General features: G+C 43.6%; 3 protein-coding genes across 3 annotated transcripts; 2 read left to right on the top strand and 1 right to left on the bottom strand.

Moving 5' to 3' along the window:
* Positions 1-154: 154 nt before the first annotated feature.
* Positions 155-14,486, top strand: LOC306833224 (1-phosphatidylinositol 4,5-bisphosphate phosphodiesterase delta-4-like). Its single transcript, XM_079358354.1, has 16 exons — positions 155-493; positions 2,763-2,815; positions 2,985-3,143; positions 3,424-3,652; positions 3,853-3,982; positions 4,382-4,613; positions 4,762-4,963; positions 5,060-5,204; positions 6,457-6,609; positions 8,231-8,386; positions 9,455-9,611; positions 9,707-9,823; positions 10,549-10,727; positions 10,874-11,006; positions 11,507-11,656; positions 11,783-14,486. The coding sequence occupies exons 2-16, from the start codon at positions 2,797-2,799 to the stop codon at positions 11,872-11,874; spliced, it is 2,253 nt and encodes a 750-aa protein (XP_079214480.1). The 5' UTR covers positions 155-493; positions 2,763-2,796; the 3' UTR covers positions 11,875-14,486.
* Positions 14,487-14,684: 198 nt separating this feature from the next.
* On the bottom strand, positions 14,685-22,986 carry znf142 (zinc finger protein 142). The gene is made up of 9 exons (XM_079358353.1): positions 22,902-22,986; positions 22,537-22,628; positions 22,110-22,266; positions 21,758-21,979; positions 20,715-21,530; positions 20,453-20,630; positions 16,326-19,203; positions 15,993-16,098; positions 14,685-15,308 (listed from the first exon to the last, which is right to left on the bottom strand). Exons 3-9 carry the CDS (start codon positions 22,231-22,233, stop codon positions 14,803-14,805), a joined length of 4,830 nt encoding a protein of 1,609 aa, XP_079214479.1. The 5' UTR covers positions 22,234-22,266; positions 22,537-22,628; positions 22,902-22,986; the 3' UTR covers positions 14,685-14,802.
* bcs1l (BC1 (ubiquinol-cytochrome c reductase) synthesis-like) lies at positions 22,961-26,736 on the top strand. Its single transcript, XM_079358355.1, has 7 exons — positions 22,961-23,604; positions 24,357-24,496; positions 24,577-24,771; positions 25,159-25,222; positions 25,293-25,468; positions 25,571-25,688; positions 26,182-26,736. The coding sequence occupies exons 1-7, from the start codon at positions 23,285-23,287 to the stop codon at positions 26,432-26,434; spliced, it is 1,266 nt and encodes a 421-aa protein (XP_079214481.1). The 5' UTR covers positions 22,961-23,284; the 3' UTR covers positions 26,435-26,736.
* The last annotated feature ends 114 nt before the right edge of the window (positions 26,737-26,850 follow it).

Here is a 26,850-nt window from a genome sequence, read left to right as displayed (position 1 = left end):
ATCACCCTGAGGATGAAGCAGAGAGACGGACAGACAGAGCGAGGTGAGGCAGGCAGAAGGGCAGAAACAGCGAAAGGGTTTGTGAAGAGGACTGAGGGAGTGGCAGGAAAGGAAGGAAGGATGGTGGTGAGGGAGTGTAGGGGAGGAGGAAGGGGCTGAGGAGGGGTGTGAGTGGAGCGTACCAGTGTGCGGCAGCAGCAGCTTGGGAATCAGGTTTCTCAGAACCAGCAGTGAGAGCGGAGAGAGAGGGGAGGGGAGAGGAGGCAGAGCCAGATTTCCTCTCAGACACTCCCAGTCTTTTAATGCCTGAGCTCAGCTAACGGTCCCTGGACTCTCCATGAGTCTGGATCTCAGCAACCAGGGCCAGAGTGACTTACAAACCTGCCTGGACGTCATCTCGAGCCAGCCATCCAGGGTCCGACCCCTCTGTATCTGAAGCCCTCCACCTCTAGAGGTCTGACCTATAACATCCCTAGTGAAAACTTTATTTTTGGTAAGTGTGTCTGTTTTCACTTTCTCGGGGAAAAATTACGTTGGTCAGAGTCCTTCAGACGATTTACTGAAGTGATGCTTTAATGGCTCATATTTCAGACTCTGCTTCTAATTTACTCTGCACAACGCTCCCTCCCTGCAGCAGTTTGGAGTTATGTGTGGATTTCATTTGATGGTTTTGGCCTACTCACTAGTTTGTTGAATTCTTCACATAATTGTTTACAGATAGAGACTGTCAGGAGTGGAAAAACCAGGACATTGCTCACAAGCATTCAGACCTTTCTATCGTGGATAAAACCAGTTAAAAACCTACAAAACAGAAACACAGAAGATAAAAGTATGAAGACCTTTGATCATGACTGAGCTGTTTATTCCCCATTAGTCATGTCTTTGTTTGTGTCTGTGCATGTGGTCTGTTAACTCCCTGAAAAAAAGTAGCCTCTTGTGACTCATCTCCTCATGAGCAGAGCTACGATCCAAAACACTGAAGCATGGTTCTAAAAATAAACAAACATAATGTGACCTAACTGCAGTCTAATAGCTTGGATGTGGAGTAAAAGAGGCTGGGTGTGTTTAACTTGCAGCAGCAGAACGTGACAAACTTGGATGGAAAATAAAGAAGTCTTCAACGTGGCTCAGGACATAAACGTGCTGACTGGTTTATGGGGGACGTTGCTCCATGTACAGTGGAAAAACAAGCCTTTCTTTCATGTGAACTGTATTTATTCGGAGTGTGATGTTAAATAGTGAAGCATCTGTGAAAGCATTCCTTGCATCTCGTGTGTCGAGAACTGTCAGAGGTCTCATAAACCTGCAATCAGGGCAGGCTGGCATGAGATAATGTGAAACATGGAATCAGATGTTGTTGTTTTAAGGAGACAATGAGAGGAAGTGATAGCTGTCAGGCAGAGATACACATGTTAGAAAACATTCCTATACTTCAAAGTGGTGGAATCATGTTTGCCAGTGTGTTTTCAAAGAGATGCAGAACATCTGTCCCTTTTTGATACTGAGGTCGTCTTTGGTTTTAAAGTCAGGATATGCAGGTCAGAAACAAAACGATTTAGTTATAATCAGCTGGTATCTCTTCAAGCTCTGTTCTTTGAGTGCTCTCTATACAAACATCTTCTTTTGTAAGTCAGCAACAAATATAGCAGCTTTAACTCAGCCAAACATCTCTGACTCAGTCGATCAGGGAGCATCCTCTGCGTCTGGTAACTTCTGTTTTAACGTCCTCGGTAACAAGGAACACAGCTACTGTTGACCAGAATCAATCAACCACAAAGAGTTAACTGTACTGCATGTCAATAAGCTGCACATTTATTTGCACCAAGGTTATTTTCTATTAGGGTAAAGTAGTTCAATTATTACAAATTTAAATACTTAAGAAATTATGAATGCAGCAATTTTTGTTGCTCTGTATTTTATGAAGGAAGAAGAAAATCTGAATCTCGCACCATTTTACCAGTGAGAAATTGTTGTGATTTTCATGTTTGAAGGTTACATGGCAACGAATCAAAAATTTCCACAAAATCAGTGTTCATGTGGACATCTGATTTCTGTGTCTGCAGACTGCTGAGGAAACAGACAGTGGAGTGTGTGTGATGCTTCTCAGTCAGCAAACACGCTGCAGGAGTTGCCCTTTACAAGCTTCTTTGTCTGCTGGACGATAAGGAATCAATGAATGGGTAAAGGACGGATGCTAGGCGTAAAATGCTGACTCATCGTGAAAAAATAACGTGACAGACCGTGTGAATCCACTTTCAGAGTTGCAATCTGTGCACATTTCATCAGTGTCCTTTTCTTTTTTTTCACTATGATGTTCCTGAAATTGAACTGTGTTTTTGGGGATGTTCTACATCACAGCAGGGAAGTGAGCCTATAGTTTCCCCCTTTCACAATGCCCTGCATGCGGACAGACAAAAGCTGCAGAGCAATCTAATGCATTCCCAGTGTCTGATAACAGAGAGCTGACGCCTTTTTGATATTTTCCATTTTGGATCTTTTGTTGCTGTTATCAGATAGAACAGCTGAAGAGAGACAGGAAATGATGATAGGAGAGAGAGTCTGGGTTGACTGCAGCGAGGGGCAGAGGTGGGATTCGAACCAGCAGCTGCTGCAACAAGGACCTGATCCTCCGTACATGGTGCACTCATCATAGCCGCTAGGCCATCTGGTGCCCCATAGCTTTTTCAAAATGTCTGTTTTTTGTAGAAGAAAAAAAGAAAAGCATTTGGAACATCTGGCTGACATCTGCCTCTTATTTGCAGCTCGTTGTATCATTGGCATGATACAACAATAGAAATGGATACTGAAGGCCCACGTGAGTAAATATTCACTCCTCAGTCTGAAGATTCAGAAACTGTGGTTATTCATTTTTAGCTCCTTTATAACTCAAACATCCTCATTCATTAAAGCTCCCTGGCCTAACATGTGTGTTAGTGTCTGAGGTATAACATGATCCAGAACTTTTTATTTTTACCACTGTGCAGGTGTCCAAGATGACCCAAATATCGAGGTAATGATGGCGGGGTCGACCCTGCGAAAGGTGAAGTCCAGGTCGTGGAAGAAGCCGCGACATTTCCGCCTCCTGGAGGACGGCCTGACCATCTGGTACAAGTCCAGATGGGCGGGGAAAGGACACACCACCTGTGAGTACTGAGTCAGCATGTGGTTTTCGTCATTTTCAGATTGATGATTGCATGAAAGTATCTCACAAGAAATATTTGATGAAATCTAAAGAATCTAAAAAAGCGGTTTTATACTGTAGGTCTTCAGAAAAAGGGTATGAACATGAAATAAATACAATTCAGTATTAGTTCAATGATTACTGATGAAACTACAATGTAATGGGAAGGAGGTGAGCTACCATGCACTAAAATGATCACAGGCTCATATGAAATGAATAAAATAAGTGTTGTCATGTTTCAGTCTCAATCACCGAGCTGGAGGCCGTGCGTGAGGGCCACCAGTCAGAGGTCCTGCTGAGCATCGCTGAGGAGTACCCCGCTGACCAATGCTTCACTTTGGTGTTTCATGGTCGCCAAGGCAACCTGGACCTGGTGGCTGATTCTCCAGGGGAGGCCCGGGCCTGGATCCATGGAGTCCGCAAACTGATTCACAAGGCAGAAACGATGGATGAGAAGGAGAGGCTGGACCAGTATCTTTTCACTGTGGTGGACTGCAGGCCCATGCCAAGGATCTCTGAGTGTCTTTTTTAGTTAAATACATGATTTTGTCAAGGAGTTCCTAAATCAACCCTAAACACTCTGAAAGTCTTTGCTAGAATATTCTATGACAGGTTTGATTTCTGAGTTTAAAAGCGTCCTGAGCTGGTGTTTTTCCTCAGCATCTTCTCAGGTGGGTCTGGGACTGGTTTCGTAAAGCCGACAAGAACAAAGACGGGAAGATGAATTTCAAAGAGGTGCAGAAGTTACTGAAGATGATGAACGTGGAAATGAATGAGGAACATGCTCTGCACCTTTTCACTGTGAGCTTTGAAACATTTCTCTATTTATATCTTTTACTTGGCATGAAAAGTATGAGCACAGATGTGAAGGAAAATGTTATTCAGCTGAAACGTCTTGATTTTAAAGAGGGAGCAGTATTGCTCTTTCTTTCTTTCTTTCTTTCTTTCTTTCTTTCTTTCTTTCTTTCTTTCTTTCTTTCTTTCTTTCTTTCTTTCTTTCTTTCTTTCTTTCTTTCTTTCTTTCTTTCTTTCTTTCTTTCTTTCTTTCTTTCTTTCTTTCTTTCTTTCTTTCTTTCTTTCTTTCTTTCTTTCTTTCTTTCTTTCTTTCTTTCTTTCTTTCTTTCTTTCTTTCTTTCTTTCTTTCGTTTTAAATTGTCTTTAAAAAGATACAAAACTAAATGTCTCCCTTTATTTCCACAGATGGCTGATAAGATGGAGAGCGGCTCTCTGGAGATCGAGCAGTTTGTCCACTTTTATAAGATGCTGACTCAGAGGGATGAAGTCTGGAAGGTGTTTCAGGATTACTCTGGAGATGGAGAGAAGTTGATGCTGGACGAGCTGGAGAACTTCCTGAGTTTGGAGCAGCATGAGGGAGACAAAAGTTCCCAGCATGCCCAGGAACTGATTGAGCGCTACGAACCATCTGACTCAGGTAAATCAGGGCTGTGACTGATGAGCGTTTACCAACAGCAAAGTGTACTACTACATGACTCCCACAACATCCTCATGTGAGAATACTCTACCTCAAGCCTGTTAATGACTTCATCCATTTTTTGGACCATGTTTTTCTGTCTGTGCAGCCAAGAAGCAAGGTGCCATGTCTTTTGATGGCTTCCAGATGTACCTGTGCTCGCAGGAAGGCTCCATATTTAACCCTGAGCTTCGGGATCTTCATCAGGACATGAGCCAGCCGCTCAGCCACTACTTCATCTCCTCCTCACACAACACCTACCTGCTGGAGGACCAGCTCCGGGGACACAGCAGCCTGGAGGCGTACATCCAGTGAGAGCTGCTGCTGCACACACCTGAGCCTTCATCCTCACTCCCTGAGACAAGACAATGGTTGTAACTTCACTCTAAATGTGTTTTTGTCTGAAGGGCCCTGAAGAGAGGCTGCCGGTGTGTGGAGGTGGACTGCTGGGATGGCAATGACGGAGAACCCATCGTGTATCACGGTCACACTTTGACGTCCAAGATTCTTTTTAGAGACGTCATTTCAACGCTTAAAGAGTACGCCTTCAAGGTGAGCAGTCAAATCACAGAACAAGAAAAAAATGGAAAACAGGGGAAAACGTTTTTGACACTAACCTTCAGATAGTCTAAATTCAATGTTGTTGTTGCAGTTTTTAATGTGATCAAATAAAAAAAATGTGCATCATCATCATCATCATCATATCTTTTTCTTTGTTTACCTTTTTGGTCTTTACAAACCATGTCTTTGGTATTTACATGAATCTGGCACTTTCAGTCTTTATTCCAATTTATTATGTCTTATTCATCCTGTTTAGTAAATGAATGGATCCATTACTGTAGGAAACACTTTATCAGGCTGAAAGAAATGATCGCCTTTAAAGACCCTGTGCAGGTATCGAGGGGAGCGTCACTACAACTACAGCAGAATCTTTAATCCGATTTTGTGACCTCTGCAATGTGTCAGTGTTTTATCACCTCTGTCACATGACATCTTTATATTATTTTCAACACCTGTTTTTGTCTCTGTTAACTATGTCCTGAAGAAAACTCACGTAGACACGTAGACACATCACTGTGAATAGAGGATTTTTATGCTGCATCATAGTGCATAGGACTTTCCGTTTAGACTGCCTCTCTTCACAATGTACTTTGTTTTTATTCAGGACAGTCATTTATTTGTATGCTGCAGGAGAATCTTTTTCCGTATGATTTTTAATTCCCCACATTGCTGGCAGTGGTACTGCAGCCAATTCAGTGCACCAGCATCTGGCCTTCATCAGAAAAGTCTGAGCATATCCAGGCTTGGAGCCCAGTGAGGCTTCATTCGGGTCGAGAAATAGTCCCTGTGAACAATAATTGTGAAATAAAGCTGTTGCTGTAGCTGTCATTCGGTGCTGTGAATGTCTGTATTTGGTTGCACAAATGTCTGACACTGACATCCAAACATAACAGAAGAAAATGTGTTTTTTAAACAAAGCAAACCAACGTTAAAAAGCAGTAGTAAATTCCTCTCACAGGACGCTTCCCTGCCTCTGGAATGAAACGCACCCGCACTGACTCAACTTCATGGAGAACAACCAGGAACTTCTCATGTGTCTCCACGTCTCTTCTTTAACCTACTCCAACTTTCCTACTCAACTTTAGGAAGATGCTGTTTTTAAAGATTGTGGAAACTTTTAGACACTCTGTATAATGCAACTAAAAAAACTTAATTCTAACTTTCCCGTCTGAGTTTTCTGGATATTTTGACATCCATTTGTTTATTTTAAAAAAAGATCCTGTGTCTCTGTCGTGGTTAATAGGTGTCACAATTCCCCGTCATCCTGTCTCTGGAGAATCACTGCAGCGTGGAGCAGCAGACAGTCATGGCCAAACACCTGACACAGATCTTGGGTGACACATTGCTGACCACCCTGCTGGATGGGCAGGTCCCTCAACAGCTGCCCTCGCCACAGGTTAGAATCTGTTTATTAGACCAATCAAACGTGCACTTCATGGAGTGACACACTCGTCAACTAGCCTTTTCATTACTTTTTTAAGGTCTATTTATTATGTGTTTTTAATGTTTATATAAACAAAAATGTTCTCTTCACAATTGGAAGAATTTGTAGTTGAGTCATTGTCTTGAGAACAAAGCAGAAACAAAATGTCAGCGTCATGCCTTCTGCAACTTCCTGTTTGACTCTGCGGAGAGTCCATCACTTCTGAATGATGACACGGCTCGAACAGATAATACAAATCAGACCAAGAAGGAGAAAATACAAGTGTGTAATAAGCATGTTTGTGTGTGTAAGAAAGACAATGTGTGTATGGTTAAGTTTACTGTTTGTATGACGGGATGTGAGACCTGAAGGTTTGTTATTATGATCTACTGGAAGTAGAGGAGAAGGTATGAAAGCTCTGGTTCTTGACTGGGCTGTTTATGGTTCAGGCTCTGATACCTGACGCTCCAGCACTGAAGCTGTGATGTTAGCTACAGCCGGCAGGTTTACAGGTGCCTGGCTCATATTCACTGACTAGACAGCAGTGTCAGATGGAGGTTCATCAGAATGAGCCTGAGGCTCGAGAAAGGTTGGTGACTGTGGATCATGTCTCATGTGTCCTTGGTCAGGACGTTTAACTCCAAGTTGCTTCCGCTGCTTCGTTGGCCTGTGAATGTGTATGAATGGGTCACTTCTGATGACCACGTTATAGCAGCTTCTGCCGTCAGTGTGTGAATGTGTAGGTGTGACCTTCGGTGTAAAAGTGCTTTTAGTAGCCAGAGGTCTAGAAATGGACTATAGAAGCTCAAGTCCATTTAGAGAGAGTGGACTTGCAGCAAAGGACTGAGGTCAGTTTTGAATTCATGGTCGCTGCAGTGAGGACAGTAGCCTCCATGATTTGGCAACACAAAATAACCACTCGGCCATCGGTGCTCCGAGATACACTGTTTTCGTCAGGAGTTAGAGGCAGAATTATCTGCATCAATATTTTAGTTAGCTTGCCTATTGAACTACTACCAGAGTAGCTGAGATGGACCTTACATCTCCTTAAAGCTGTAAAACATTATGCTTTTTAGAGTTATTTTCCAAATAGCATATAGGCTTAGTATTTTAATATTACAAATGTATTATCATAATATTAGTTAAATAGATAAATAGATCTTTGTGGCCCTTATACTAAGACTAAATATTGGGAATGATGTCTTTTAGACCATCTAACCTGGAGGTGATTTAGTGATCATGAACTATTCAGAGACATTTCAAGGTTTAAAAGTACGTTAGCCTCATTAGCATCTTCCACTCAGCCTAAAAGCAGCAGTCTGACTGACTCTTGTTTTCCATTAGAGCACTCAGCAGAATCAATGCTAACTTGAACTAATGGCAGATAAATGCTATGAGGTATTCCAACCAAGAGCTCCAAAAAACATTTAGCGCTTCATGAAACATTCACTGGATTCTTCACACGACTGGATGACAAAAAAAATAAAATCTTTGAAATTTGTATGTCGAAACGTACACATAGATACAGCGGACAAAGAGTACTGTAGACTGTGAGCTCTTATTAGGTTGACTCTTCTTCCTCTGTTTATTACAGGAGCTGAAGGGGAAAATATTGCTGAAAGCCAAAAAGATCGGCGGTCTCGGAGTCTCTCTGGATGACACCCTGGCAGATGAAGTCAGCGATGATGAAGAGACGGCCAACAGTGATGCAGAGACCCTCGATGATCCACCTGTGAACCACAATGCTAAGGTGAACGAGCTTCTTGAAGCGCTTACAGTGGAAATGAGCGATATCGTAGAATTGCTCGATTGCAGAGAGAGTCAGGAAACTGGACTGATACTGAAGAGACAGTGAGGCGAGACTGGAGGAGAAGAAGAAAGAAACAGGAAACATGGACATTTAAAAGAAAGCCGATATGAGACAGAAGAAAGATAGCAAAGCAAGAAAGAAAACAGCAACCAGTGTGCCTCTCTGGAGCTTTAACTTTTTAAAAATAAACTGCTCAGTGTCTTGTGCTGAGCAGTGGGAGATTATCAGGGAACATTTGTGGCTGCAACAATTTAATTAGAGTGCATGAGGCAGAGAGTAGTAATACTAATCATCCTACCCTGAAGCTCTAATGGAGAAATATGAGACTGAAGATTTTCATTTTGAACTCGTGACACTGGCATTGACATGACAGTTATTTAGTAATTATAAGCACGTGGGTTGAGTCCAGTTTAACAAAACCGTCTTAAAATGTTGAAAATATGGGCCGCTGGATAGGCTTCAATTGAAAGTGGACTTAAGCTTTGACTACTTAGAGTGCCTTCACACAGCAGCTCACACCTACACATTCACACACAGATGGTAAAAGCTGCTGTGTAAAGAAACCATCAGAAGTGAATCATCCCATTCATACACATTTATACGCCACCAATGAAGCAGTAGAAGTGTGGTGCCCAATGAAACGTCAGACGTGGCTGCAGGAGCTGGGGTTCAAACCTCTGACCCTCCGGTTTGGAGACAACCGACTCTGAGCCACAGCCGTCCGTAGTGTGTCATAAGCCCCATGTTCTGAGGCTATATTCATCATCCCAGCAGCCGTGGGTTCAAATCCTACCTCGGCCCTTTTCTTCATGTCCTCCCCCGCTCTCTCCTCCCAAAAATAATTTCATGTAATTTTTCCTCAGAGGCAAACTCATGATCGTTTAAAACTCTACAGAGCTGTTTTCTAACTACATGAGCGTGACTAATTTTATTTTTTTATCCATGTTCAAAGATGTGGAAAAAAGATTTAATGGCGAACTCCTTAAATGCCATGTCTGCCTTTTACAGAAGTCGAAGTCCAAGCTGTCCAGGGATCTGTCAGACTTGGTGGTTTACTGTAAGAGTGTGCACTTCCACGGCTTTGAACATTCCCGTTCACACGCGAAATGCTACGAGATGTCCTCATTCTCTGAATCCAAGGCCAAGAAGCTCGCCAAGGACGCAGGTATACCGTGACCATGAGAGGACTCCATGATGAGTCATAAAGACTTCTTTGGGATTGTGTGTAAGACATTCATCACCTTCTTTCTCTTCAAACAGGAACACAGTTCATTCAGCACAACGCCAGGCAGCTGAGCAGAATCTACCCCAGTGGCCTCAGGACGGACTCCTCCAACTACAACCCTCAGGATATGTGGAACATGGGCTGTCAGCTAGGTGAGGGGAATGGCGCCCCCTGCTGGTCGAATCAAACTTTCTGTATGAATGCAGGAGTATCATCCACAGATAGAGAGCAGGGGTGCTCAGGGGCAGCAACACCAAGGAAACTCTACACTCCTCTTTAGTGTTCACGTTTTAAATTACGTTGAGCTATTACATTAGATTAGACAAATGTTTAAGGACAGTCAAACTAATGTAAAACAATGAATGTGTTGCAGTATTTATTTTCCGTCCAACTGATTTAAGGATGAACACCACTCCACTGAAAAGTGCAACAACTCAAGAAACATGTTTGTCAATGTGAAACTACAAAGATTCTGTGGATTTCATTGTCTGTAGATTACTATATATTTATACTCTGTTCAATTCAAGCACAGAATTAGATTTAAACAATCATATCAATACAAAGTAGCTCACTGTACTCGACTTTTCTATGCCAAATCAGGTGGGATGCATTACGAGAGTTATTCTCGCCTCGTCCTGCAGAGACAGCGATGGTAGAGTTCAGGGTCAGACACAGAACATCACCCTGCAGCTGGAGGAGAGTGACGGCACAGATGTTTCCGGTCATAAAGACTCAGACGGATGCTGTCTGTTCAGGATTCTGCTGGACTCACATGAACTCTGACAGCTTGATAGATAGATGAGTCAGAGTCTGGGAAATCATGTGATGCAGCCGACACTTAATTGCATTACCTCCCTTCCTTTCTTGTTTCCCGCAGTGGCTTTGAACTTTCAGAAGGCCGGTCTGGAAATGGATCTGAATGACGGACTGTTCCGGCAGAACGGCTGCTGCGGCTTTGTCCTCAAACCTTTCTTCATGAGAGACGCAAACACTCGGTTCAGTCCGGAGAAACCAGACGAGCATCAAGGCCACAAACCACTGCGCTTATCCATACAGGTTCAATATCACATCAATGCTACTCACATTTTCAATCCTAATCTACTTCTTCTAAGATGTGGAATGACATAAATCAGAGACAACACATTTCCAGTGTCTGACAACCATTGCATGTTAAAAGAAATGCCAGTTTGTATGCGTCTCAGGTGATCAGTGCGCAGCAGCTGCCAAAGGTGAACCAGAAGGAGGGCTCTATAGTAGACCCTCTGGTCAGAGTGGAGATCTATGGAGTGTCACAGGATCAGGCCAGAGAGGAGACCAGTCACATTAACAACAACGGTGAGAGTTTCTCTTCTACAGATTCTTTGATTTCATTTGATTTGAGCGCCAGTTCATGAGAGAAAAATGGTTGGTAAGTTTTTAAATAATGACTTAAAACAGATTACAGGTATTAAAACATCACATCCGGCTCCTCAGTCTCTGCAGAAAAGAACAAAACAATATCAATACATAAGTAAGGCCAGGAAAAAGGGGCATAAAGAACGGGATAGAACTAGCCTTTGAATAATTTAGCAAAAGTTCAAATGTCTGGATGACTCCAGGATAAAGTTACTGAACCTTTTAAAGAACAAGACTGGCGTTTTTATTCTCAATATTTTACTTTGTTTTATTATGTTTACCTTTATTGGATAAGAAAGCAGAGGAGAGACAGGAAGCGTGTGGAGGAGAGAGCAGGGGATGACATGCAGCAATGTTTTTATCGTTTGCCTGCTTTAAAGGTTGTATTGATGAAGTCTGATCCTGACACTCTTCTGTTCTCGACTGCCCCCTACCTGCAGGCTTTAACCCAGTGTGGAATGAAACTCTTAATTTTGTAATCCATTCTCCTGAACTGGCCCTGGTCCGCTTTGAGGTTGAGGACTACGATAAGGCATCCCGGAACGACTTCATTGGACAGTTCACTCTACCGTTTACATGCATCCAAGCAGGTGAGCTTCTGAAATAATAAAGGAAAACACGAAGCAGCTCATTGTAACCTACACAGATACTGCTCAGCATTATAGCTAATAAATTATAGCTAATCAAGTTTTCCTTGATGGTTTTTCCTTCACCAGGATATCGTCACATAAATCTGCTCTCCAGAGACGGAACAGCTATACCTCCCTCCTCTGTCTTTGTCAACATCAGCATCTCAGAGCTCACGTGAAGAAGAAGATGAAGAAGAAGATGAAGAAGAAGAAGACACATCTGATGCTTTAGCCTATCAGGGTTTCTGCAGAGAAGTGAAAAAAAGTACAGCTCATTGCTGAATTTGATCCCTCATCAAATTTACAAAGAAGTTAGAAAGAAATCTGGAGCATCTTAAGTAAAGAAAGAGAAGAAGATGTTCTTCAAACATTGAATGAATAACATGATTACTGAATCACAGTCTGGTCCAACAACATTAATGCAGGAATTTAAATCCATCTTTGACTTTATTCAGTGCAAAGTAAAGTGTGCATGTTGAGTCCCTCTGAGTGTGTTTTACCTCCACAGGTGCATCCAATCATTAATTAAAGACCCTTTACCTGCTGATGTAACAATCAGCATGTGAAGAGGCGGGCATGTGTTTTATAATATTTCTTAGAACAAAGTATGGCAGAACGTAACAATTTAATCAACAGAGATGTTCATTTTTACAGTGTTTGTCTGAGAGAGTCTATCATTGGGCCCAATCACTCATGCTGCATTTAAGAGGTATCGGACACTTTGGAAAATCAAGTTTCCTGAGTTGGAAGATGCACATGAACGTCTACACAAGAAAAACAACACGGAAATTCGTTTAAGGATTGGGTGTCCGACTTTACGTCCTATATTTGTCATCACATAAGCGAATAAATTATGTTGAACAGTTTTCCTATTAATTCACGTATTGCACATCAACTCTTTTCTCAAATAACACTTGTAACAGAGAAACCCATTGTTTGTTGTAGACTCTCCAACCTTAAAACGCTTGAACACACCGAAGTCATCTCGAAAATTCGAGAAGAACCTGAATGCGGCATTTTTTTTCCTCTTCCATTTTTTTGGACCAACCAATCCCAGGAACGAGCTAACAACCTTCCTCCTCATTAAAATAAAAGTTACTGTAACTGTTCCTTAATCACTAAAACCTAGAAGTCCTAAACCAGTGGTGTCCAAACTTTTTTTCTTGCGGGCCAAAATTGTCGCGTTAGAATCGCTCACGGGCCACAGGGTTTTTGTTTGTTTTTTTAAAATATTGGAAGGAACTTTTTGTATTTTGACCTCTTCAAAAAAAATTGCAACTAATTGCAGTGGGAAACTGTTGTGTTCTAATTTTCTGGAAAGAATAGTCAGGCTTTAATAGGTCTCCCTCGCTAACATGAAAAAGAAAAAGAACGAAATATGCCATCTGATGAGGCCTGGGGCCAAAATCTTCTGATTCTTCGATTTGAAGTCAAGGGCCACAAAAAATCCACTCAAGGGCCACAAATGGCCCCCGGGCTGCACTTTGGACACCCCTGTCCTAAACTAAGTTCGGAGGTATCTCTGAATAGTTGTGAAAAGGGACGATCAATAAGGTCCACGTATAAAAACATTACAATCCTTGATGAATATTACATGCCCTTATTTATTTCTCTCCTTTTAATATGTTAGCAGTTCTGAATTTTGTCAAACTGTAATGAAATGAAGGAACATGAGATTAGGGATTGCTGCATGTCTTGAATGCCAAAATACACCTTACTGCCTTTTAAATGACCTCTATATCCTGTATGGTTCACCGTTTTACTGAATGAATGCCAAACAATTGCCAAACATCAGTATCATTATAAACCTACTGATCTGAATACCTGTGTCCAACAGTAGGTGGCAGCACTGTCTGTAATTTAGTTATAAAAAAAACTCTGCTTTGCATCATGTTTAATCTACAATGAAGTGCCTGCTGTACAAATAACAGACGTAATATTGTGGATTATGTAAATGTATTGTAAATATTGGCCTTTAAATGAATACAATACTTTTTGCTCGTTTGTTCGCATTTGTTTTTTTTTTTGCTGAGAAATTGAATTGCCCCCCTTTAATTTCCCCCGGGGACAAATAAAGTTTTTTTTAAATTTGAAATATTCCTAAATGAAGGTCCAGATGGAGATGATCATGCACGCCTTCCTTTCTTCCTGTTTGGATCACAGCAAATCAATTTTTACCTTTCACCACCCCCTGGTAAAGTTATTATACTTTTATGAATGATTCAACACCATGGAGTCGACTTCACTCATCGACAAACATTTCATTATTTATTTATTCAGTTGATTTCATATTCAAAGTCAGTTTGACCAACATATCAAAGTACTTCATGATCAAATAGCGACATGTATTTTCTTGCAATACGTCCTATTCTTTTCAGTGAGAAGGCAGACTCAGAGGGCAGAACAAACGCCTAGCTGTGGGAGTGTCACCCACCTGGGGGAGGGGCTACTGCCCTTTGTGATGTCATGAAGGGAAAATCTTAATTTGAGCACTCATTTTCTAAAAAATGGAGCAGCCAAAGGGCAGGAAGTTTGCGTCAGCAGACATGAGAGTGTTGGTGGGGAGCTCAGACAGGTAGGGCGATAGTCGGTGTATGAAGGCTTTGTAGGTGAGGATGAGGAGTTTGAGGTTTGGGGGGGATCGGGAGCCAGAGGAGGTAATGGAGGACGGGGGTGATGTGGTGACAGGTGCAGGAGGAAGTGAGAAGATGAGCAGTGGAGTTCTGGATGAGTCTTGCAGTAGTCAAGTCTGGAAGCGATGAGTTCGGGATAAGGGTCTCAGCAGCTGAAAAGGAGAGAGGTGGGCGATGTTTCTTAGATGGAAAGCAGTTCTCGTGATGTGTTGATCGAAGGAGAGGATTTGATCAAAGATGAGGCCATGGTTACGGATAAGTGGGGACGGAGCACTTGATGGCGAGGGAGAAGTTGTTGTTGGATTTAATGATGGACATCAGAACAGGATCTTATGATGATGTAAAGCACCTTGTGATAAATATGCTATATAAATGAAGTTTGATCGATTGATTATGATTTGCTGCTGAACTGTGTGTCTCCAACACTTCTTTATTTCCCTGCCTTTACTGTGCACGCTCTCCAGGGGTCACTTCTTAAAGTCTTTTCACTACTCCATGTTCCTCCTCTTGTCCCTCCTCAGCGGCTCCATCCTCCTCCTCCTCTGCCTCTCTCTCCTCCAGCCTCTCCTGCATGGCCTCCTTCAGGGTCAGACTCCGTGCCTCAGAGTCCCTCACCACGCCCTGCTCTGCTGACACCTCTGGATGATGCCTCTTTAAATGTTTGACCACCTGAAACTTCTGCTTGGCTCTGTAGGAGCAGTGCCGGCAGCAGAAAGGCTGCTGATTGGTGTGCGAGAGGAAGTGATGTCTGAGACCGGCCGGCCACCTGAAGGCCTTGTTGCACAATCCACAGGCGTACGGCCGGTCGTCGCTGTGCTGACGCTGGTGGGTCTTCAGTACAAAACTTGTCTTGAAGGCTTTACCACACTTCTCGCAGACAAAGGGGCGCAGGCTGCAGTGCTGTGTGTCTCGATGGGCACGGAGAGCATCTGCTCTGTTGGTGCGGTACTCACACTCATCACAGGTATACGGCTTGTCTCCTGCAGAGGAGAAATACACCTTATTCACTCAAGTTAAAGAAATATGTTCACATTAATACATGTCAATGAATATGATTATTCTTGATTATTCCAATAATATAACATGTGTTTTTTATAGCGACAGATTTTTTCACCTAAACTATGTAATTTTGGGCTTTTTGTGTGAGAGAGAGAGAGAGAGAGAGAGAGAGAGAGAGAGAGAGACACACAACAACAACAACATATGGCCACTCACAGCCTCCGTACATGGGGCGCGTGCACAGACCACTTTGCCAACGGTATCCACTGAACAAAACTATTTGTTCCACTATTGCTGCAGCTCCTTTTTCAATAACTGAATTATTGTTGTGCTGTTAAACTAATTTACTTTTTTTAAGACTCAAATGTCAAAAAAAGGAGAAGCGTGAACGTCTTCGTCACATTGTCCCACAGCCACTAGAAATGTTGTCAAATCGCCGCTCATTTCTAATCGACAGAACGACTCAAAGAAAAACAAACCTCCTTACCTTTTATCTAAACGTGAATTGAAATGAGATCAAATACTGTGTTAAAACAAATCTCAATGAATATCCTATGTACAGTATTAACTTATAAAACAGATGGAGGACAAGTGCTGCGATCCAACCAATACAATGTTCAAGTACAGCAGTTCCCCACTCCTCAGCCTTCATGTTTATCTGGTACCTGTGTGTTTGGCCATGTGGTATTTCAGCTGAGTTGCCCACTTGCATTTGTAGCCGCACTCCGGACACAGATACTTCTTCTCCTCTTGGTGAACCCTCATGTGAAGCTGCAGGAAGAAAAGAGAGAAACCTTAGTGCAAGGATTTATGTATTCAACGATTTATATAGTTACAGAGTTTTTGAACATTTAAACTTTTTGATAAGTGAGCTTTGAAAACTCAAAAAGCATGACCAAGATATGTACTGATATTTCTTTTAAAAACGAACAAACAATAACTTTGACCACTGATGAACTACTATGAACCGTATAAGCAACAAGCTGTCGGTCCCTTACCTTTAACCTGGACGGATCGGTGCAGGTGTAGCTGCACTGCTCACAGCTGTACGGCTTCTCTCCGGTGTGTATGCGGATGTGCCACGTGATCTTCTGTTTGTTCCTGCTTGAATACTTGCAGTCTGTGCATTTGTACAGACGTTTTCCTCCGTGTGAGCGCAGGTGCTGCTCTAACACCAGCTGGAACCGACACGCAAACTGACAGGCGCTGCACCGGAGAGGCTTGTCCTCCGGAGAGCCGTCCTCGTGTTCCTTCAGAAGGTGTCGGGCTAACAGCTGCTTTGATTTGGCAGCAAACGGACACAGCTGACAGTGATGTGCCAGGTGGATTCTCTGATGGATCTCGAGGCTTTCGTTCGTCTCAAAAGCTTCCTGGCAGGTGCTGCACTTCACCTGCGGGTGCTCCTTTTCCCGGTGGCTCCTCAGTAAGGTCTGGCTGCTACATGTGAAGTCACACTGCTGACATGAAAAAGAGACCTGGAGCTTGTGCACACGTTTACAGTGGTTTCTTAGGGCAACCTCTGAGCTAAAATGTGCGTCACAGTGGCTGCAGGAGTGGTGCAACTCCCCCGTGTGGCATCTGAGATTGTGCCGCCTGACATCGTCCAGCGCGTAGCCGCTGAAGTCGCACAGGGAGCAGAAGTGTGTGGGCTCTTTGTCGTGGATACGTATTTTGTGCTGACGCAGTTTGGTCACGGTCCCGAAGGTTTTGTCGCAAACGTCACAACTGTGACGGCCGATTCCTGTGTGAAGAGACTCGTGCTCTTCCAAGCGATAGCGCCTCGTGGTGCTAAAAGGACAATATCGACAGCGGTGAGGTCGTGCACCTTTGTGCTTCAGAGCAACATGCTGCGCCATGCATCGCTCTTGTTTGCAGGTGAAGGCACACTGCTGGCAGTGCAAACGTTTACGTGCAGCTACAGCAGACTTCTTTTTGTCATGGACGCTCAGGATGTGACGGGTCAAAGAGAGTCTCGATTCGGCTTCGAATGAGCAGCTGGTGCATTTGACTTCATCATGTTTAAAGCAGCCTTTCTTTTGATGACTTTCTAAGCCTCTTTTCTGTCTGCACTTGAAGTCGCAGCTTGGACAGGAGAAGGTTCGATGTTTCTCACTGTTCTTTTTAACAACGTCCGCTTTTTCTTGCACAGACTCTTTGCCTCCCTCGTCGTCTAATGCTGACCTTTCCTGATTCTCTCTTCTCCTGAAGCTCTTTCTGCATGTTGAGAGGTGTCTCTCAAGTGTTGCAGGCTTGACTGAGGAAAAACTGCACAGCTGGCATTTGAATTTTCCATCTTTTCCAGAGGGAAGGGAATGCAGCGGAGCAGTCTTTTCACTGCCTTCTCCTGAACACTTCTTTTGTGCACGTTCTGAAACCTTCCCTCTCTGTCGTTTCCTGTTTTGGAGTCCTGACTCACTTGAAGGTTTAAGGACTTTCATGTTCGGTGTAACTGTACACACGCCCTCTTCCCGCTGATCATGTGACTCTGTGCTAATTCTGTGTGAGGAAGGAAGAATTTCTGTCTGAATGGAAGTTGTTTCCTGATATTCTTTGGATCCTCCCTGACTGACGCTTGAGTCGTTATCTGTAGTCAAACGTGTATTCAAAACACCGACAAATGTCCTGGTCGTTCGCTGGACAGCTGGGCATTTCTTTGCAAGGTGGCTATCAAGACCTCTCCTCTGTTTGAACTGTGCACCGCAGGACTGGCACTTATGTCCCTTTGTCCTACCGTGACACAAAGCCTGCCGGTGGTTCTTTAAAGAACTCTCTTTACTGGTTACATAAGAGCATTTATCACAGCGATAAACGTCTTCAGCCGGCTCCACAACCATCTGCACTCGTCCGTCCAGAAGCATGGCTTCAGCTTGGTCCCGGTCATGCTTCTTCATCTCTTTCAGGCGTATCTCAGATTCTAGAGGCGGACCTCTCTCTGTCGGAGGAGAAGAACTGCTTGTTTTGTCATCATTCTCCATCTCGGGTGTTTGAGTCACATGTTCTCCAGTTTCAACCAGATGACGTGTACCATCATCTGGAGGCTCACATTGATCTGTGTCACTGTGTTCACATTCTGCATCGTCTACTTCAGATGAAGATGCAGACGGGTCTGCTCTCTCGTGTGATGTGTCAGGCCCGTCATCTGAGCTTGGAGTTTGCTTTGCACAGTTTTCTTCCTCATGTTGGTAGTCGCTGGTTGATAGTGTTGTTAGAACAAGAGTGCAGTACTCTTCTGAAGTGTTCACAGATGTGGGAACATCTGAAATACCTTCATTAGCCACCTCTTGAGAACCGACGTCAAAAACATCAGCAGTATTTGAACCATCTGTACAATCTTTCTTGGCGCTCTGATCTGCTGAGCAAAAAAGATCCGCCTGTTCTCTTTGAGGTGTCGGAGGTCCTTCACAAGCTGACCGGTCAGGCTGCTCTTGAGTTGCTGAAGGCTTCTTGTAAAAGTCCTGCATGAACTCCGTAGAGTTCCTCTCCTTCTCCTTGGCTGCGTAGTTCTGGAGCCACGCTTTGTCTCCTGGTATGTACCCGTGAGTTTTCCTCTTGTGCAGAAAGAGGCTGATGCTGCTGAACGAGGAATAAAAGCAGAGCGCGCAGCGAAACTCCTTGATCTTGGTGTGTTTGCAGTTCTCGTGGTTTTGCAGCGCTTGTCTGTAGCAGGTGGTGTACGCGCAGTATTTGCACTTATGGACGGACGGCTGCTTCTCTCCTCCGGAGTGTTTGACCAACATGTGATTACGGAGCTCAAACTTTCGCTTGCATGCATAAGCACAAATCTCACACATGAGAGATTTGGCCTGATGCCGTAGTTTGTGGCTGTTGAGCTGGTCCATGCGGTGACAGCGGTAGGAGCACTGATCACACTGATACCTGGGAGAAGAGACAGAGAGTCATGAAAACACGAGTCCTCCTCCCAGAGAATGGGTAGAATATACATTACATACACTTTACTGCAGCTAGTGTGTCATACAATCTGAGTGAGTCATTTTTGGGCGATCACTCCAAAGACTAAGGCAACAAAAAGTTCAGAGTGGATCTGCTGTCATAAAGGTGGGTACCTTAGGGTATGGAGAATTTAGGCAGCCAGATTAGCCCATTTCCTTATTTAGATTCAGTAGACTTTTTTAGTACAATATATAAATGGTACCAACAACATCCATACAGATACAGGGCTCAAGGTCAAGTTAAATTATACTTCAAGTCCAGTAACATCTGTACCCTTTTCCTTTTGTTACAGTCATTTCATCTTGCAGAACGCAGGAGTTGCTTGTCGACCTTCACCCTCATTGGTTCATTTTCTTTAAATGTATTTTTTTTTTTTAAAGTTTTATTTTTGGCCTTTTTGCCTTTATTGATAGAGGGAGGACAGTGGATAGAGTCGGAAGGGGGGAGAGAGAGTGGGGAGAGACATGCGGGAGGTGGGCCACGGGCCGGACGCGAGCCCGGGCCGCCTGCGCGCGAGGACTGAGCCTCAATACGTGGGGTCGCGCGCACTGCCGCTGCGCCACCGGCGACCCCAAATGTATTTTAATAAAAATCCAAACTAAATGAAAACACTTTGGTCACAAACACTAAAAAAGCAAATAGCCAGTTGACGAAGACAGTGGTAGACTCGTAACAGCTGGGGTCTGCCATGTTTGTTTCATCAGGTAGCTTTACGAAGAGAAACCAAAAAACTTTGAATAAACTCTGTGAATAAAATGGATCTTCAATAAAGGCTCAATTTCCCTAGAAGCTGAGATCCTAGAATTACTTTTTAAGAAACTTAAACTTAACACTTTAAGTTTGTCAAACACCCAGATAAGAACTTTTTTATTGGACTCACTTTGGTCGGCACATTTGTTTATGTCACAGCCAGTTTGGTTTTTGGTGATGCCAGAAACAAACTATTTACTGGAGCTATTTCACTTATTCTCCAAAATGTCTTTAGAAAAGGCATTGATTTAAAAAAACAGGCTAAATGTGTGTAACTACCAATGGAGGTGAAGGGGCCTCAAGCTTGTTTTAATTACAGCATTAAGTACATATAATAGCTTACAACAATCCGTCATTTGGATAATTATGTGTCCCTGTAGTATTGTACCAAAAAGGTTGAATGAGAAACTTCTGGACTACCTACCTGAGGTCTCCAGCGTGTTTCCTCATGTGGACAGTCAAATAGTGTTTCCATTTAGTGACGTATCCACAGTCAGCACACATGAAGTTCTTGCTGTCTGAGTGAGTGAGCATATGTTTGGAGAGGTAGGACTCGTCTCTGCACCTGAAGTCACACAGGCTGCACTTGTGGGGCTTCTCCCCTGCGAAACAAAGAGAGACGATGAGGAGAGACGAGACACTGTGAGGCGGGAAAGCCATCAGAACAAAACAAGTGTGTTCCTCACCACTGTGCATCAACATGTGTCTCTTCAGCCCACGTTTGTGGGACGTCACGAAACTGCACTGAGGGCAGCTGTGGATCTTCTCGTTGGCGTGTAGGTGTCCAACGTGCTGCTCAAACTCCACGGGGTTGAACGTGACGAAGGAGCAGAAGTCACAGCAGAGCTTGTCGCTCCCTGGGTGACCCTGCCGCTGGTGCTGGAGGAAGAGGGCTTTGTTGGAGCAGGAGAAATCACACTGTGAGCAGTGGTAGGCCAGGTGTGTCCGATAATGAGCCTGCATGTCTGTCTCACTTTCAAAGACGGCTGCGCAGGCGTGATGGCGACACTCTACCGCTCTGACTCCGTGAGCCTCCGCAGAGTGTTTCAGAAGCTCTTTGTGTGACGAGCTCTGGAAAGAACAAGCCTTTCGGAAGCAACTCGTCAGCTTGCTGTCTGACAGGATGTTGTGCGTCTTCATGTGAGTCTTGAGCGATCTGCTCTGGAGGAAGCTCTGACCACAGGCGGGACAAGGATAGCTCTGACTCTCCTGGTTTTCTGAGGCATGCACGCTTGAGAGGTGGCGGCGTATGGCGTTCTTCTCCACAGCAGAATACTCACACAGGGGGCACTGGTGAAGCTTTTCACCGGCCTCACGGAGTTGATGAACGCGTAGCTTGCTCTTGCTGGTGAAGTAACGTTTGCAGGTGGGACACTGGAGGCTGGGGTCGGGAAAATGTATATGCAGGTGCTCCTTCAGGTGGGAGCGCATCTTGAAGCAGCGACGACACTTGGGGCAGGTGTGTGTACGATAGATGCGCTCTGATCCCTCTGCAAGGTACTCTGATGGCACATAATAAATACACTGTGTAACTTTTAAACATGACAAAGACTTTGATAAAGATGTGAACATTTTGTGAGAGATTTAGAGTGCAGACAACTTTGTATATTTATGTCTTTACGGTGTGTCACCTTTATTTAAGTTGCTCTTCTAGACCACTTGCATATTCTAATTTAACTTGTAATATTTGATATGAACTCGACACCTGCTCACTATAATCTACACGTACCTTTGGATGGCGGTGGTGGAGTGTCCACTGCTGAAGGTTCGACCCCTTCTGCTGCCTTTTTCACTCTTTTATTGCGATGCCTTTGCCTCTCAGGTTGTCCATCGTTCTCCTCCTCTGGTAATGATGAAGCTGAGTTGGATATTACTTTTCTTTTCGACCTGCTGGCGACTTCCGGCTGCTGCCGTCCATTCGTGCATACAGCTGTGCCTGCAGTTTCAGCTCCTATGAACAAAAAAAAATAAAAAAGTGAATGTGAAATGATACTACAGCTTCAAACCATTTTACATAGAGTGCAGGTTTAATGGAAAGATGGACAAGACTTCTGCATCAGTGTATCAAAGCATCTGTTTACCTTGAGGGACAGTGTGCAGACGGTTGTGCTCCAAGAGGTGCTGGCTCATGTCTTTTTCATTTTGACAGACAAACTGACACTGAGAGCAGCCGAAGGGCGTGTGGCCCCGCACGTGTCTCTCCATCTCCTCCTGTGTGACCAAGGACGCTTTGCAGGACTTTACAGGACAAGGAGTAAGGGGTCGGTCGATGCTGCTGTAAAGACGGTCTTCCTCTGTTCCTCTTTCTTCATGCAATGAAAACTGATAACTTATCTGTTGTGATTTTTTTCAGAAGAAATATTAAAAGTTTGTATTAATGCATATAATGGTGGTTTAAAAACACAATTGACCTTTTGAGAATAACAATGTTCTTGTTTGTAGGAGGGCAACCACTTAAAATAAATAGTTTTGAATCTGCTGAAGTGCTCCTGCACATTTTCAACCTACTGCCTGAGTTTGTCCTGTTCATGTTATCTGAACAACAGAACATCAACAGCTGTAGCCTCAAACACTGTGCTCTGTGCATGCACTCATGCATCCTGCAAGAGAGACAGCACACTTCAATCAGACTCAGGCACTGCAGCCGAGACTTTACCAACTATTTATAACAATGAAACAAGGTGTCATAACATGGAACATCATGGCTAACGCTAGCTGGACATTTCCGTAGCATCTCCTCAAGTCTTCAGTTCCTCCTGGTTATTCATGTGCATACTTCTCTCCGTGCACTTTAAAGCAATATGCACAAACTACATCATCATCCGACATTCATTTTTATCTATGCACTCGTTTTATTTTTATTTTTTTTCTACCTTGGTTTGCGATGAAATAATCACGGAGGGAGGAACTAATGTCGACACAGGTCGGAATCATATTAGTGAAACACAGGAAGTGAAGCAGAGGTCGCTGCTGCAGATTCACACACTGCACACATGAGGACTTCAGTTGTTTGTCTGCAGGTTATCTGTGCGCGCTGGAGACGAGGATAGCCTCGAACACAGCCACAGGAGCTCCAGATAAACCCGGATGTTGTTGTTGTTTGGAGGATTTAACATGACAGCACTGATCAGAAGAAACTGCAGGTACATCTCCCAACTATCTGACATGTCAGGGATTGAATGAGTCTGCAGCTCTGTGCTCCTACAAAGATCAACCAGAGTGTGATTAGACTGGAGGCTGTGCAGAGACCAGCAGCATGCCCCTGTCAGACTTTCTGGACGGCCTCAAGGACAATCCCTACTTTGGGGCTGGCTTTGGACTGGTTGGTGTCGGCACTGCGTTGGCAGTGGCCAGGAAAGGAGCCCAGGTGGGGATGGTGTTCTTCCGCAGGAACTACATGATCACTCTGGAGGTCCCCAGCAGAGATAAGAGCTACCACTGGCTGCTGAGCTGGATCACCAAGCACGCCAGACACACTCAGCACCTGAGCGTGGAGACATCCTACCTGGCTCATGAGAGTGGACGAGTTCACACACAGTTTGACTTCCACCCGAGCCCTGGGAACCACATCATCTGGTGAGAAGAGATACTCAATTCACCAATACCTTCAAAAGTTAATAATGGTGTTTTTACTTCTGGGTCCCTTCTTCACTGACTGATGGGTACATGAAGTTATGTAGACTAGACTGCAGTTTGTAGAAAAGGAGCAACATTAAACTTTTTCAGATTGATAATGTACTTTATTGATCCCAGATTGTGATACACAGAACACTGCCATTACAGTGCATCAACACGTCCAGTGTTAATGTACATAAACAGTGATATTGACCCATCAATACACAACAGTCTTTGGTCCTGTGCTGACTTGAATGGGTTTAATTTGTGGATTTTTCATAAATATTGTAAAGAGACAATTCACACCAAAGTTGTTGAGAGTGATGAAGCCGTTACACCAGCAGCTATAATAAACAAACCATCCTTTTTATTGACTGAACTTTGATGATTGGATGCATGTATCACTACAGATTATATTGCAGCCATCACAATCCTTCTTTCAGCCTCAGATTGAAACAATCTACTGGAGCCATTCACAACGTTTATGTACTTAACAGTCATGTAGACTTCAAAATATGTCAAAGTATGTCCAAGGTTTAAAATATGATGAATCCTTGTTTACTAGCTAATTACGTTTTTCATATAATACACTACTTTAAGTTTAGCATAAAAAAACAGCGATAACGGCATCATTTTATTTTAAAGTGACACATATTCAGCTGTTTGTTAAAAGTTCAACAACGTCTAAAGGTGTTCATCATTGTGTCCTGCAGGTATGGGAGGAAGTGGATCAGGGTGGAGAGAACCAGAGAGAAGCAGATGGTGGATCTGCACACTGGGACGCCGTGGGAGTCTGTGACCTTCACTGCTTTAGGCAGAGACAGACAGATTTTCTTTAATATATTACAAGAAGGTAAAAGGCCTGATATGTTTACTGTTGTTTTCTTTACCTTTAAGAGCTCTTTGAGCAGGTTTCATAATCATGTTTTGCAGCCAGAGAATTGGCCCTGAAGCAGGAAGAGGGACGGACCGTCATGTACACGGCCATGGGTGCTGAGTGGCGACCTTTTGGGTTTCCACGGCGACGCAGGCCCCTCAGCTCTGTGGTCCTGGAGGGAGGCGTCGGGGAAAAGATCGTAGATGATGTGAAGGAGTTTATCGGAAACCCGAAGTGGTACACAGACAGAGGTAGATGAGCTGTTGGACGCTCAGTTTATTCATGCTGTTTGGATGTTTTCTTTACCTGCTTCGTTTGTATCAGCTGGATATATAATTCATGTTTATGCATCAGGATTATTATCAAGAGATTTCTTGCTTGTTAAAAAAGCGTTTTTCTTGATGATGCATTCACTGACTATTTTCAAATTTTATAGCTAAAAAAGACAGCTGGCCCAAAAATCTGGAGTCCTTTAATCACATGCACATGAATGCATCATCAAGACACCTCCTGCTGAAAACTGCAAAGAGAAAAGACGAATGAATCCGTTTACTCTGTTTTGAAAAGCAAGAAGGAGTTATATACTGTATTTTCTGCTATGGTTATTTGTATGGTTATGTTTACGTCCCCCCCCCCAGGGATCCCCTACAGAAGAGGATATCTGCTGTACGGCCCCCCCGGGTGTGGAAAAAGCAGCTTTATGTGAGTACGCTTTGGAAAACAGATCATAGGTCAAGTACTTGTGCATGATTTGATCCTCTTCATATTTCAGCACGGCGCTGGCAGGTGAGCTGGGTTACAGCATCTGTCTGATGAGTCTGAGTGACCGAAGTTTGTCAGACGACCGGCTGAATCACCTCCTGAGCGTGGCGCCGCAGCAGAGCATCATTCTGCTGGAGGACGTGGATGCTGCCTTTGTCAGCAGAGAGCTGCTTCCATCCACAGAGAGTGAGTACAAAGAGGGTCAGCCTTATGAGCAATGGATAGATGTAACTCTCGAGGTGACTTGTAGAGCAGCAGTTGTTCAGACTGGTTTTCTTTACCGTCTAGACCCTCTGGCCTTCCAGGGAATGGGCAGACTCACCTTCAGCGGCCTGCTGAATTCTCTGGATGGAGTGGCTTCATCTGAGGCCAGGATCGTTTTTATGACCACCAACTTCATCGAAAGGTACCGTTTGAAGATGACGTTTTAGAATTCGATTTATAAGATGTACTGTATGGAAGAAGCAAAAACACAATGACATGAGAGAGGAAAATAACTTTCAGTGAAATTCAAGAATAAAGTCATTTTTATAGAAATCGTTTTGACTTTAATGTGTTAATAGAAAATATTGTGTGTCAAAACAACTTCACACGAGTCCAGCAGCCGGACTGTCATCACTTCATTTTTAATTAATGGAAAAAAACATAAAACTACAAAACATGTGCAATCTCATAAAATACACCAAATCATGCATAATGCACCTTCATACATTTGAACAGATTTTACGCCATCTAGAAACTGTAAGTACATGACAACATGTTGACATGAATCCCATTTTAAAAAGAACATTCCAACCAAACATGGCTTCATGTGTTTTGGGATGTTTCACTGAGTGAGTTTTACCAACATGAAGTTTTATATTGGCTATCAGTGATGCGTGTGTTCTGTGTGCACGCAGGTTAGACGCAGCTCTGATCCGACCCGGCCGTGTTGACCTGAAGCAGTACATCGGACACTGCACTCACGGTCAGCTCACGCAGATGTTCCGGCGGTTCTACCCAGACGCGGCCGTCTCTGAGGCAGAGCGTTTTGCAGAACAAGCGTTGGCTGCACACGCGGAGATCAGCGCTGCTCAGGTGCAAGGACACTTTCTGCTGCACAAAATGGACCCTAAAGGCTCGATAGACAACGTTTCCCAGCTGAAGGGATGACAGGCCTGGGAGGAGACTGACGACTGAAATCAAGAACATTAGGAGAAACATAAGTCAATGTTTTTTTTTTTACATTCTCAGTCTGAGTGCTGTTGTTATTGTTGACTGATGTGCTCTGATGACAAAGATGGTTTGAAGTATACAAATGAATGCATTTCTGTTCAGTGCGTTGGACTACATAAAAGGAACATATTCTCCATCTTGGATTATTATCACAGTGTTTCCCCTGCTCACTTTTATTCATCCTGAAAAGTTCTTTTGAAACTTTTTTGGTGATTAAATACTCGTCTCATCAACGCGTGGCTCTTTGTTGATACATGTCTGTGCTGTCTTCAAGTTATATGTGAACAAGATCCTGCTGAACAAACAAACTGGTTTACAGCTCTTCACATGCACAGACAAAAAAAGTATCTGGT

Source organism: Symphodus melops (genome assembly GCF_947650265.1).
Source record: "Symphodus melops genome assembly, chromosome: 12".
Taxonomy (NCBI): Eukaryota; Metazoa; Chordata; class Actinopteri; order Labriformes; family Labridae; genus Symphodus; species Symphodus melops.
The sequence above is the reverse complement of the archived record's forward strand: the minus strand, read 5'-3'. Positions and strand labels throughout refer to the sequence as shown.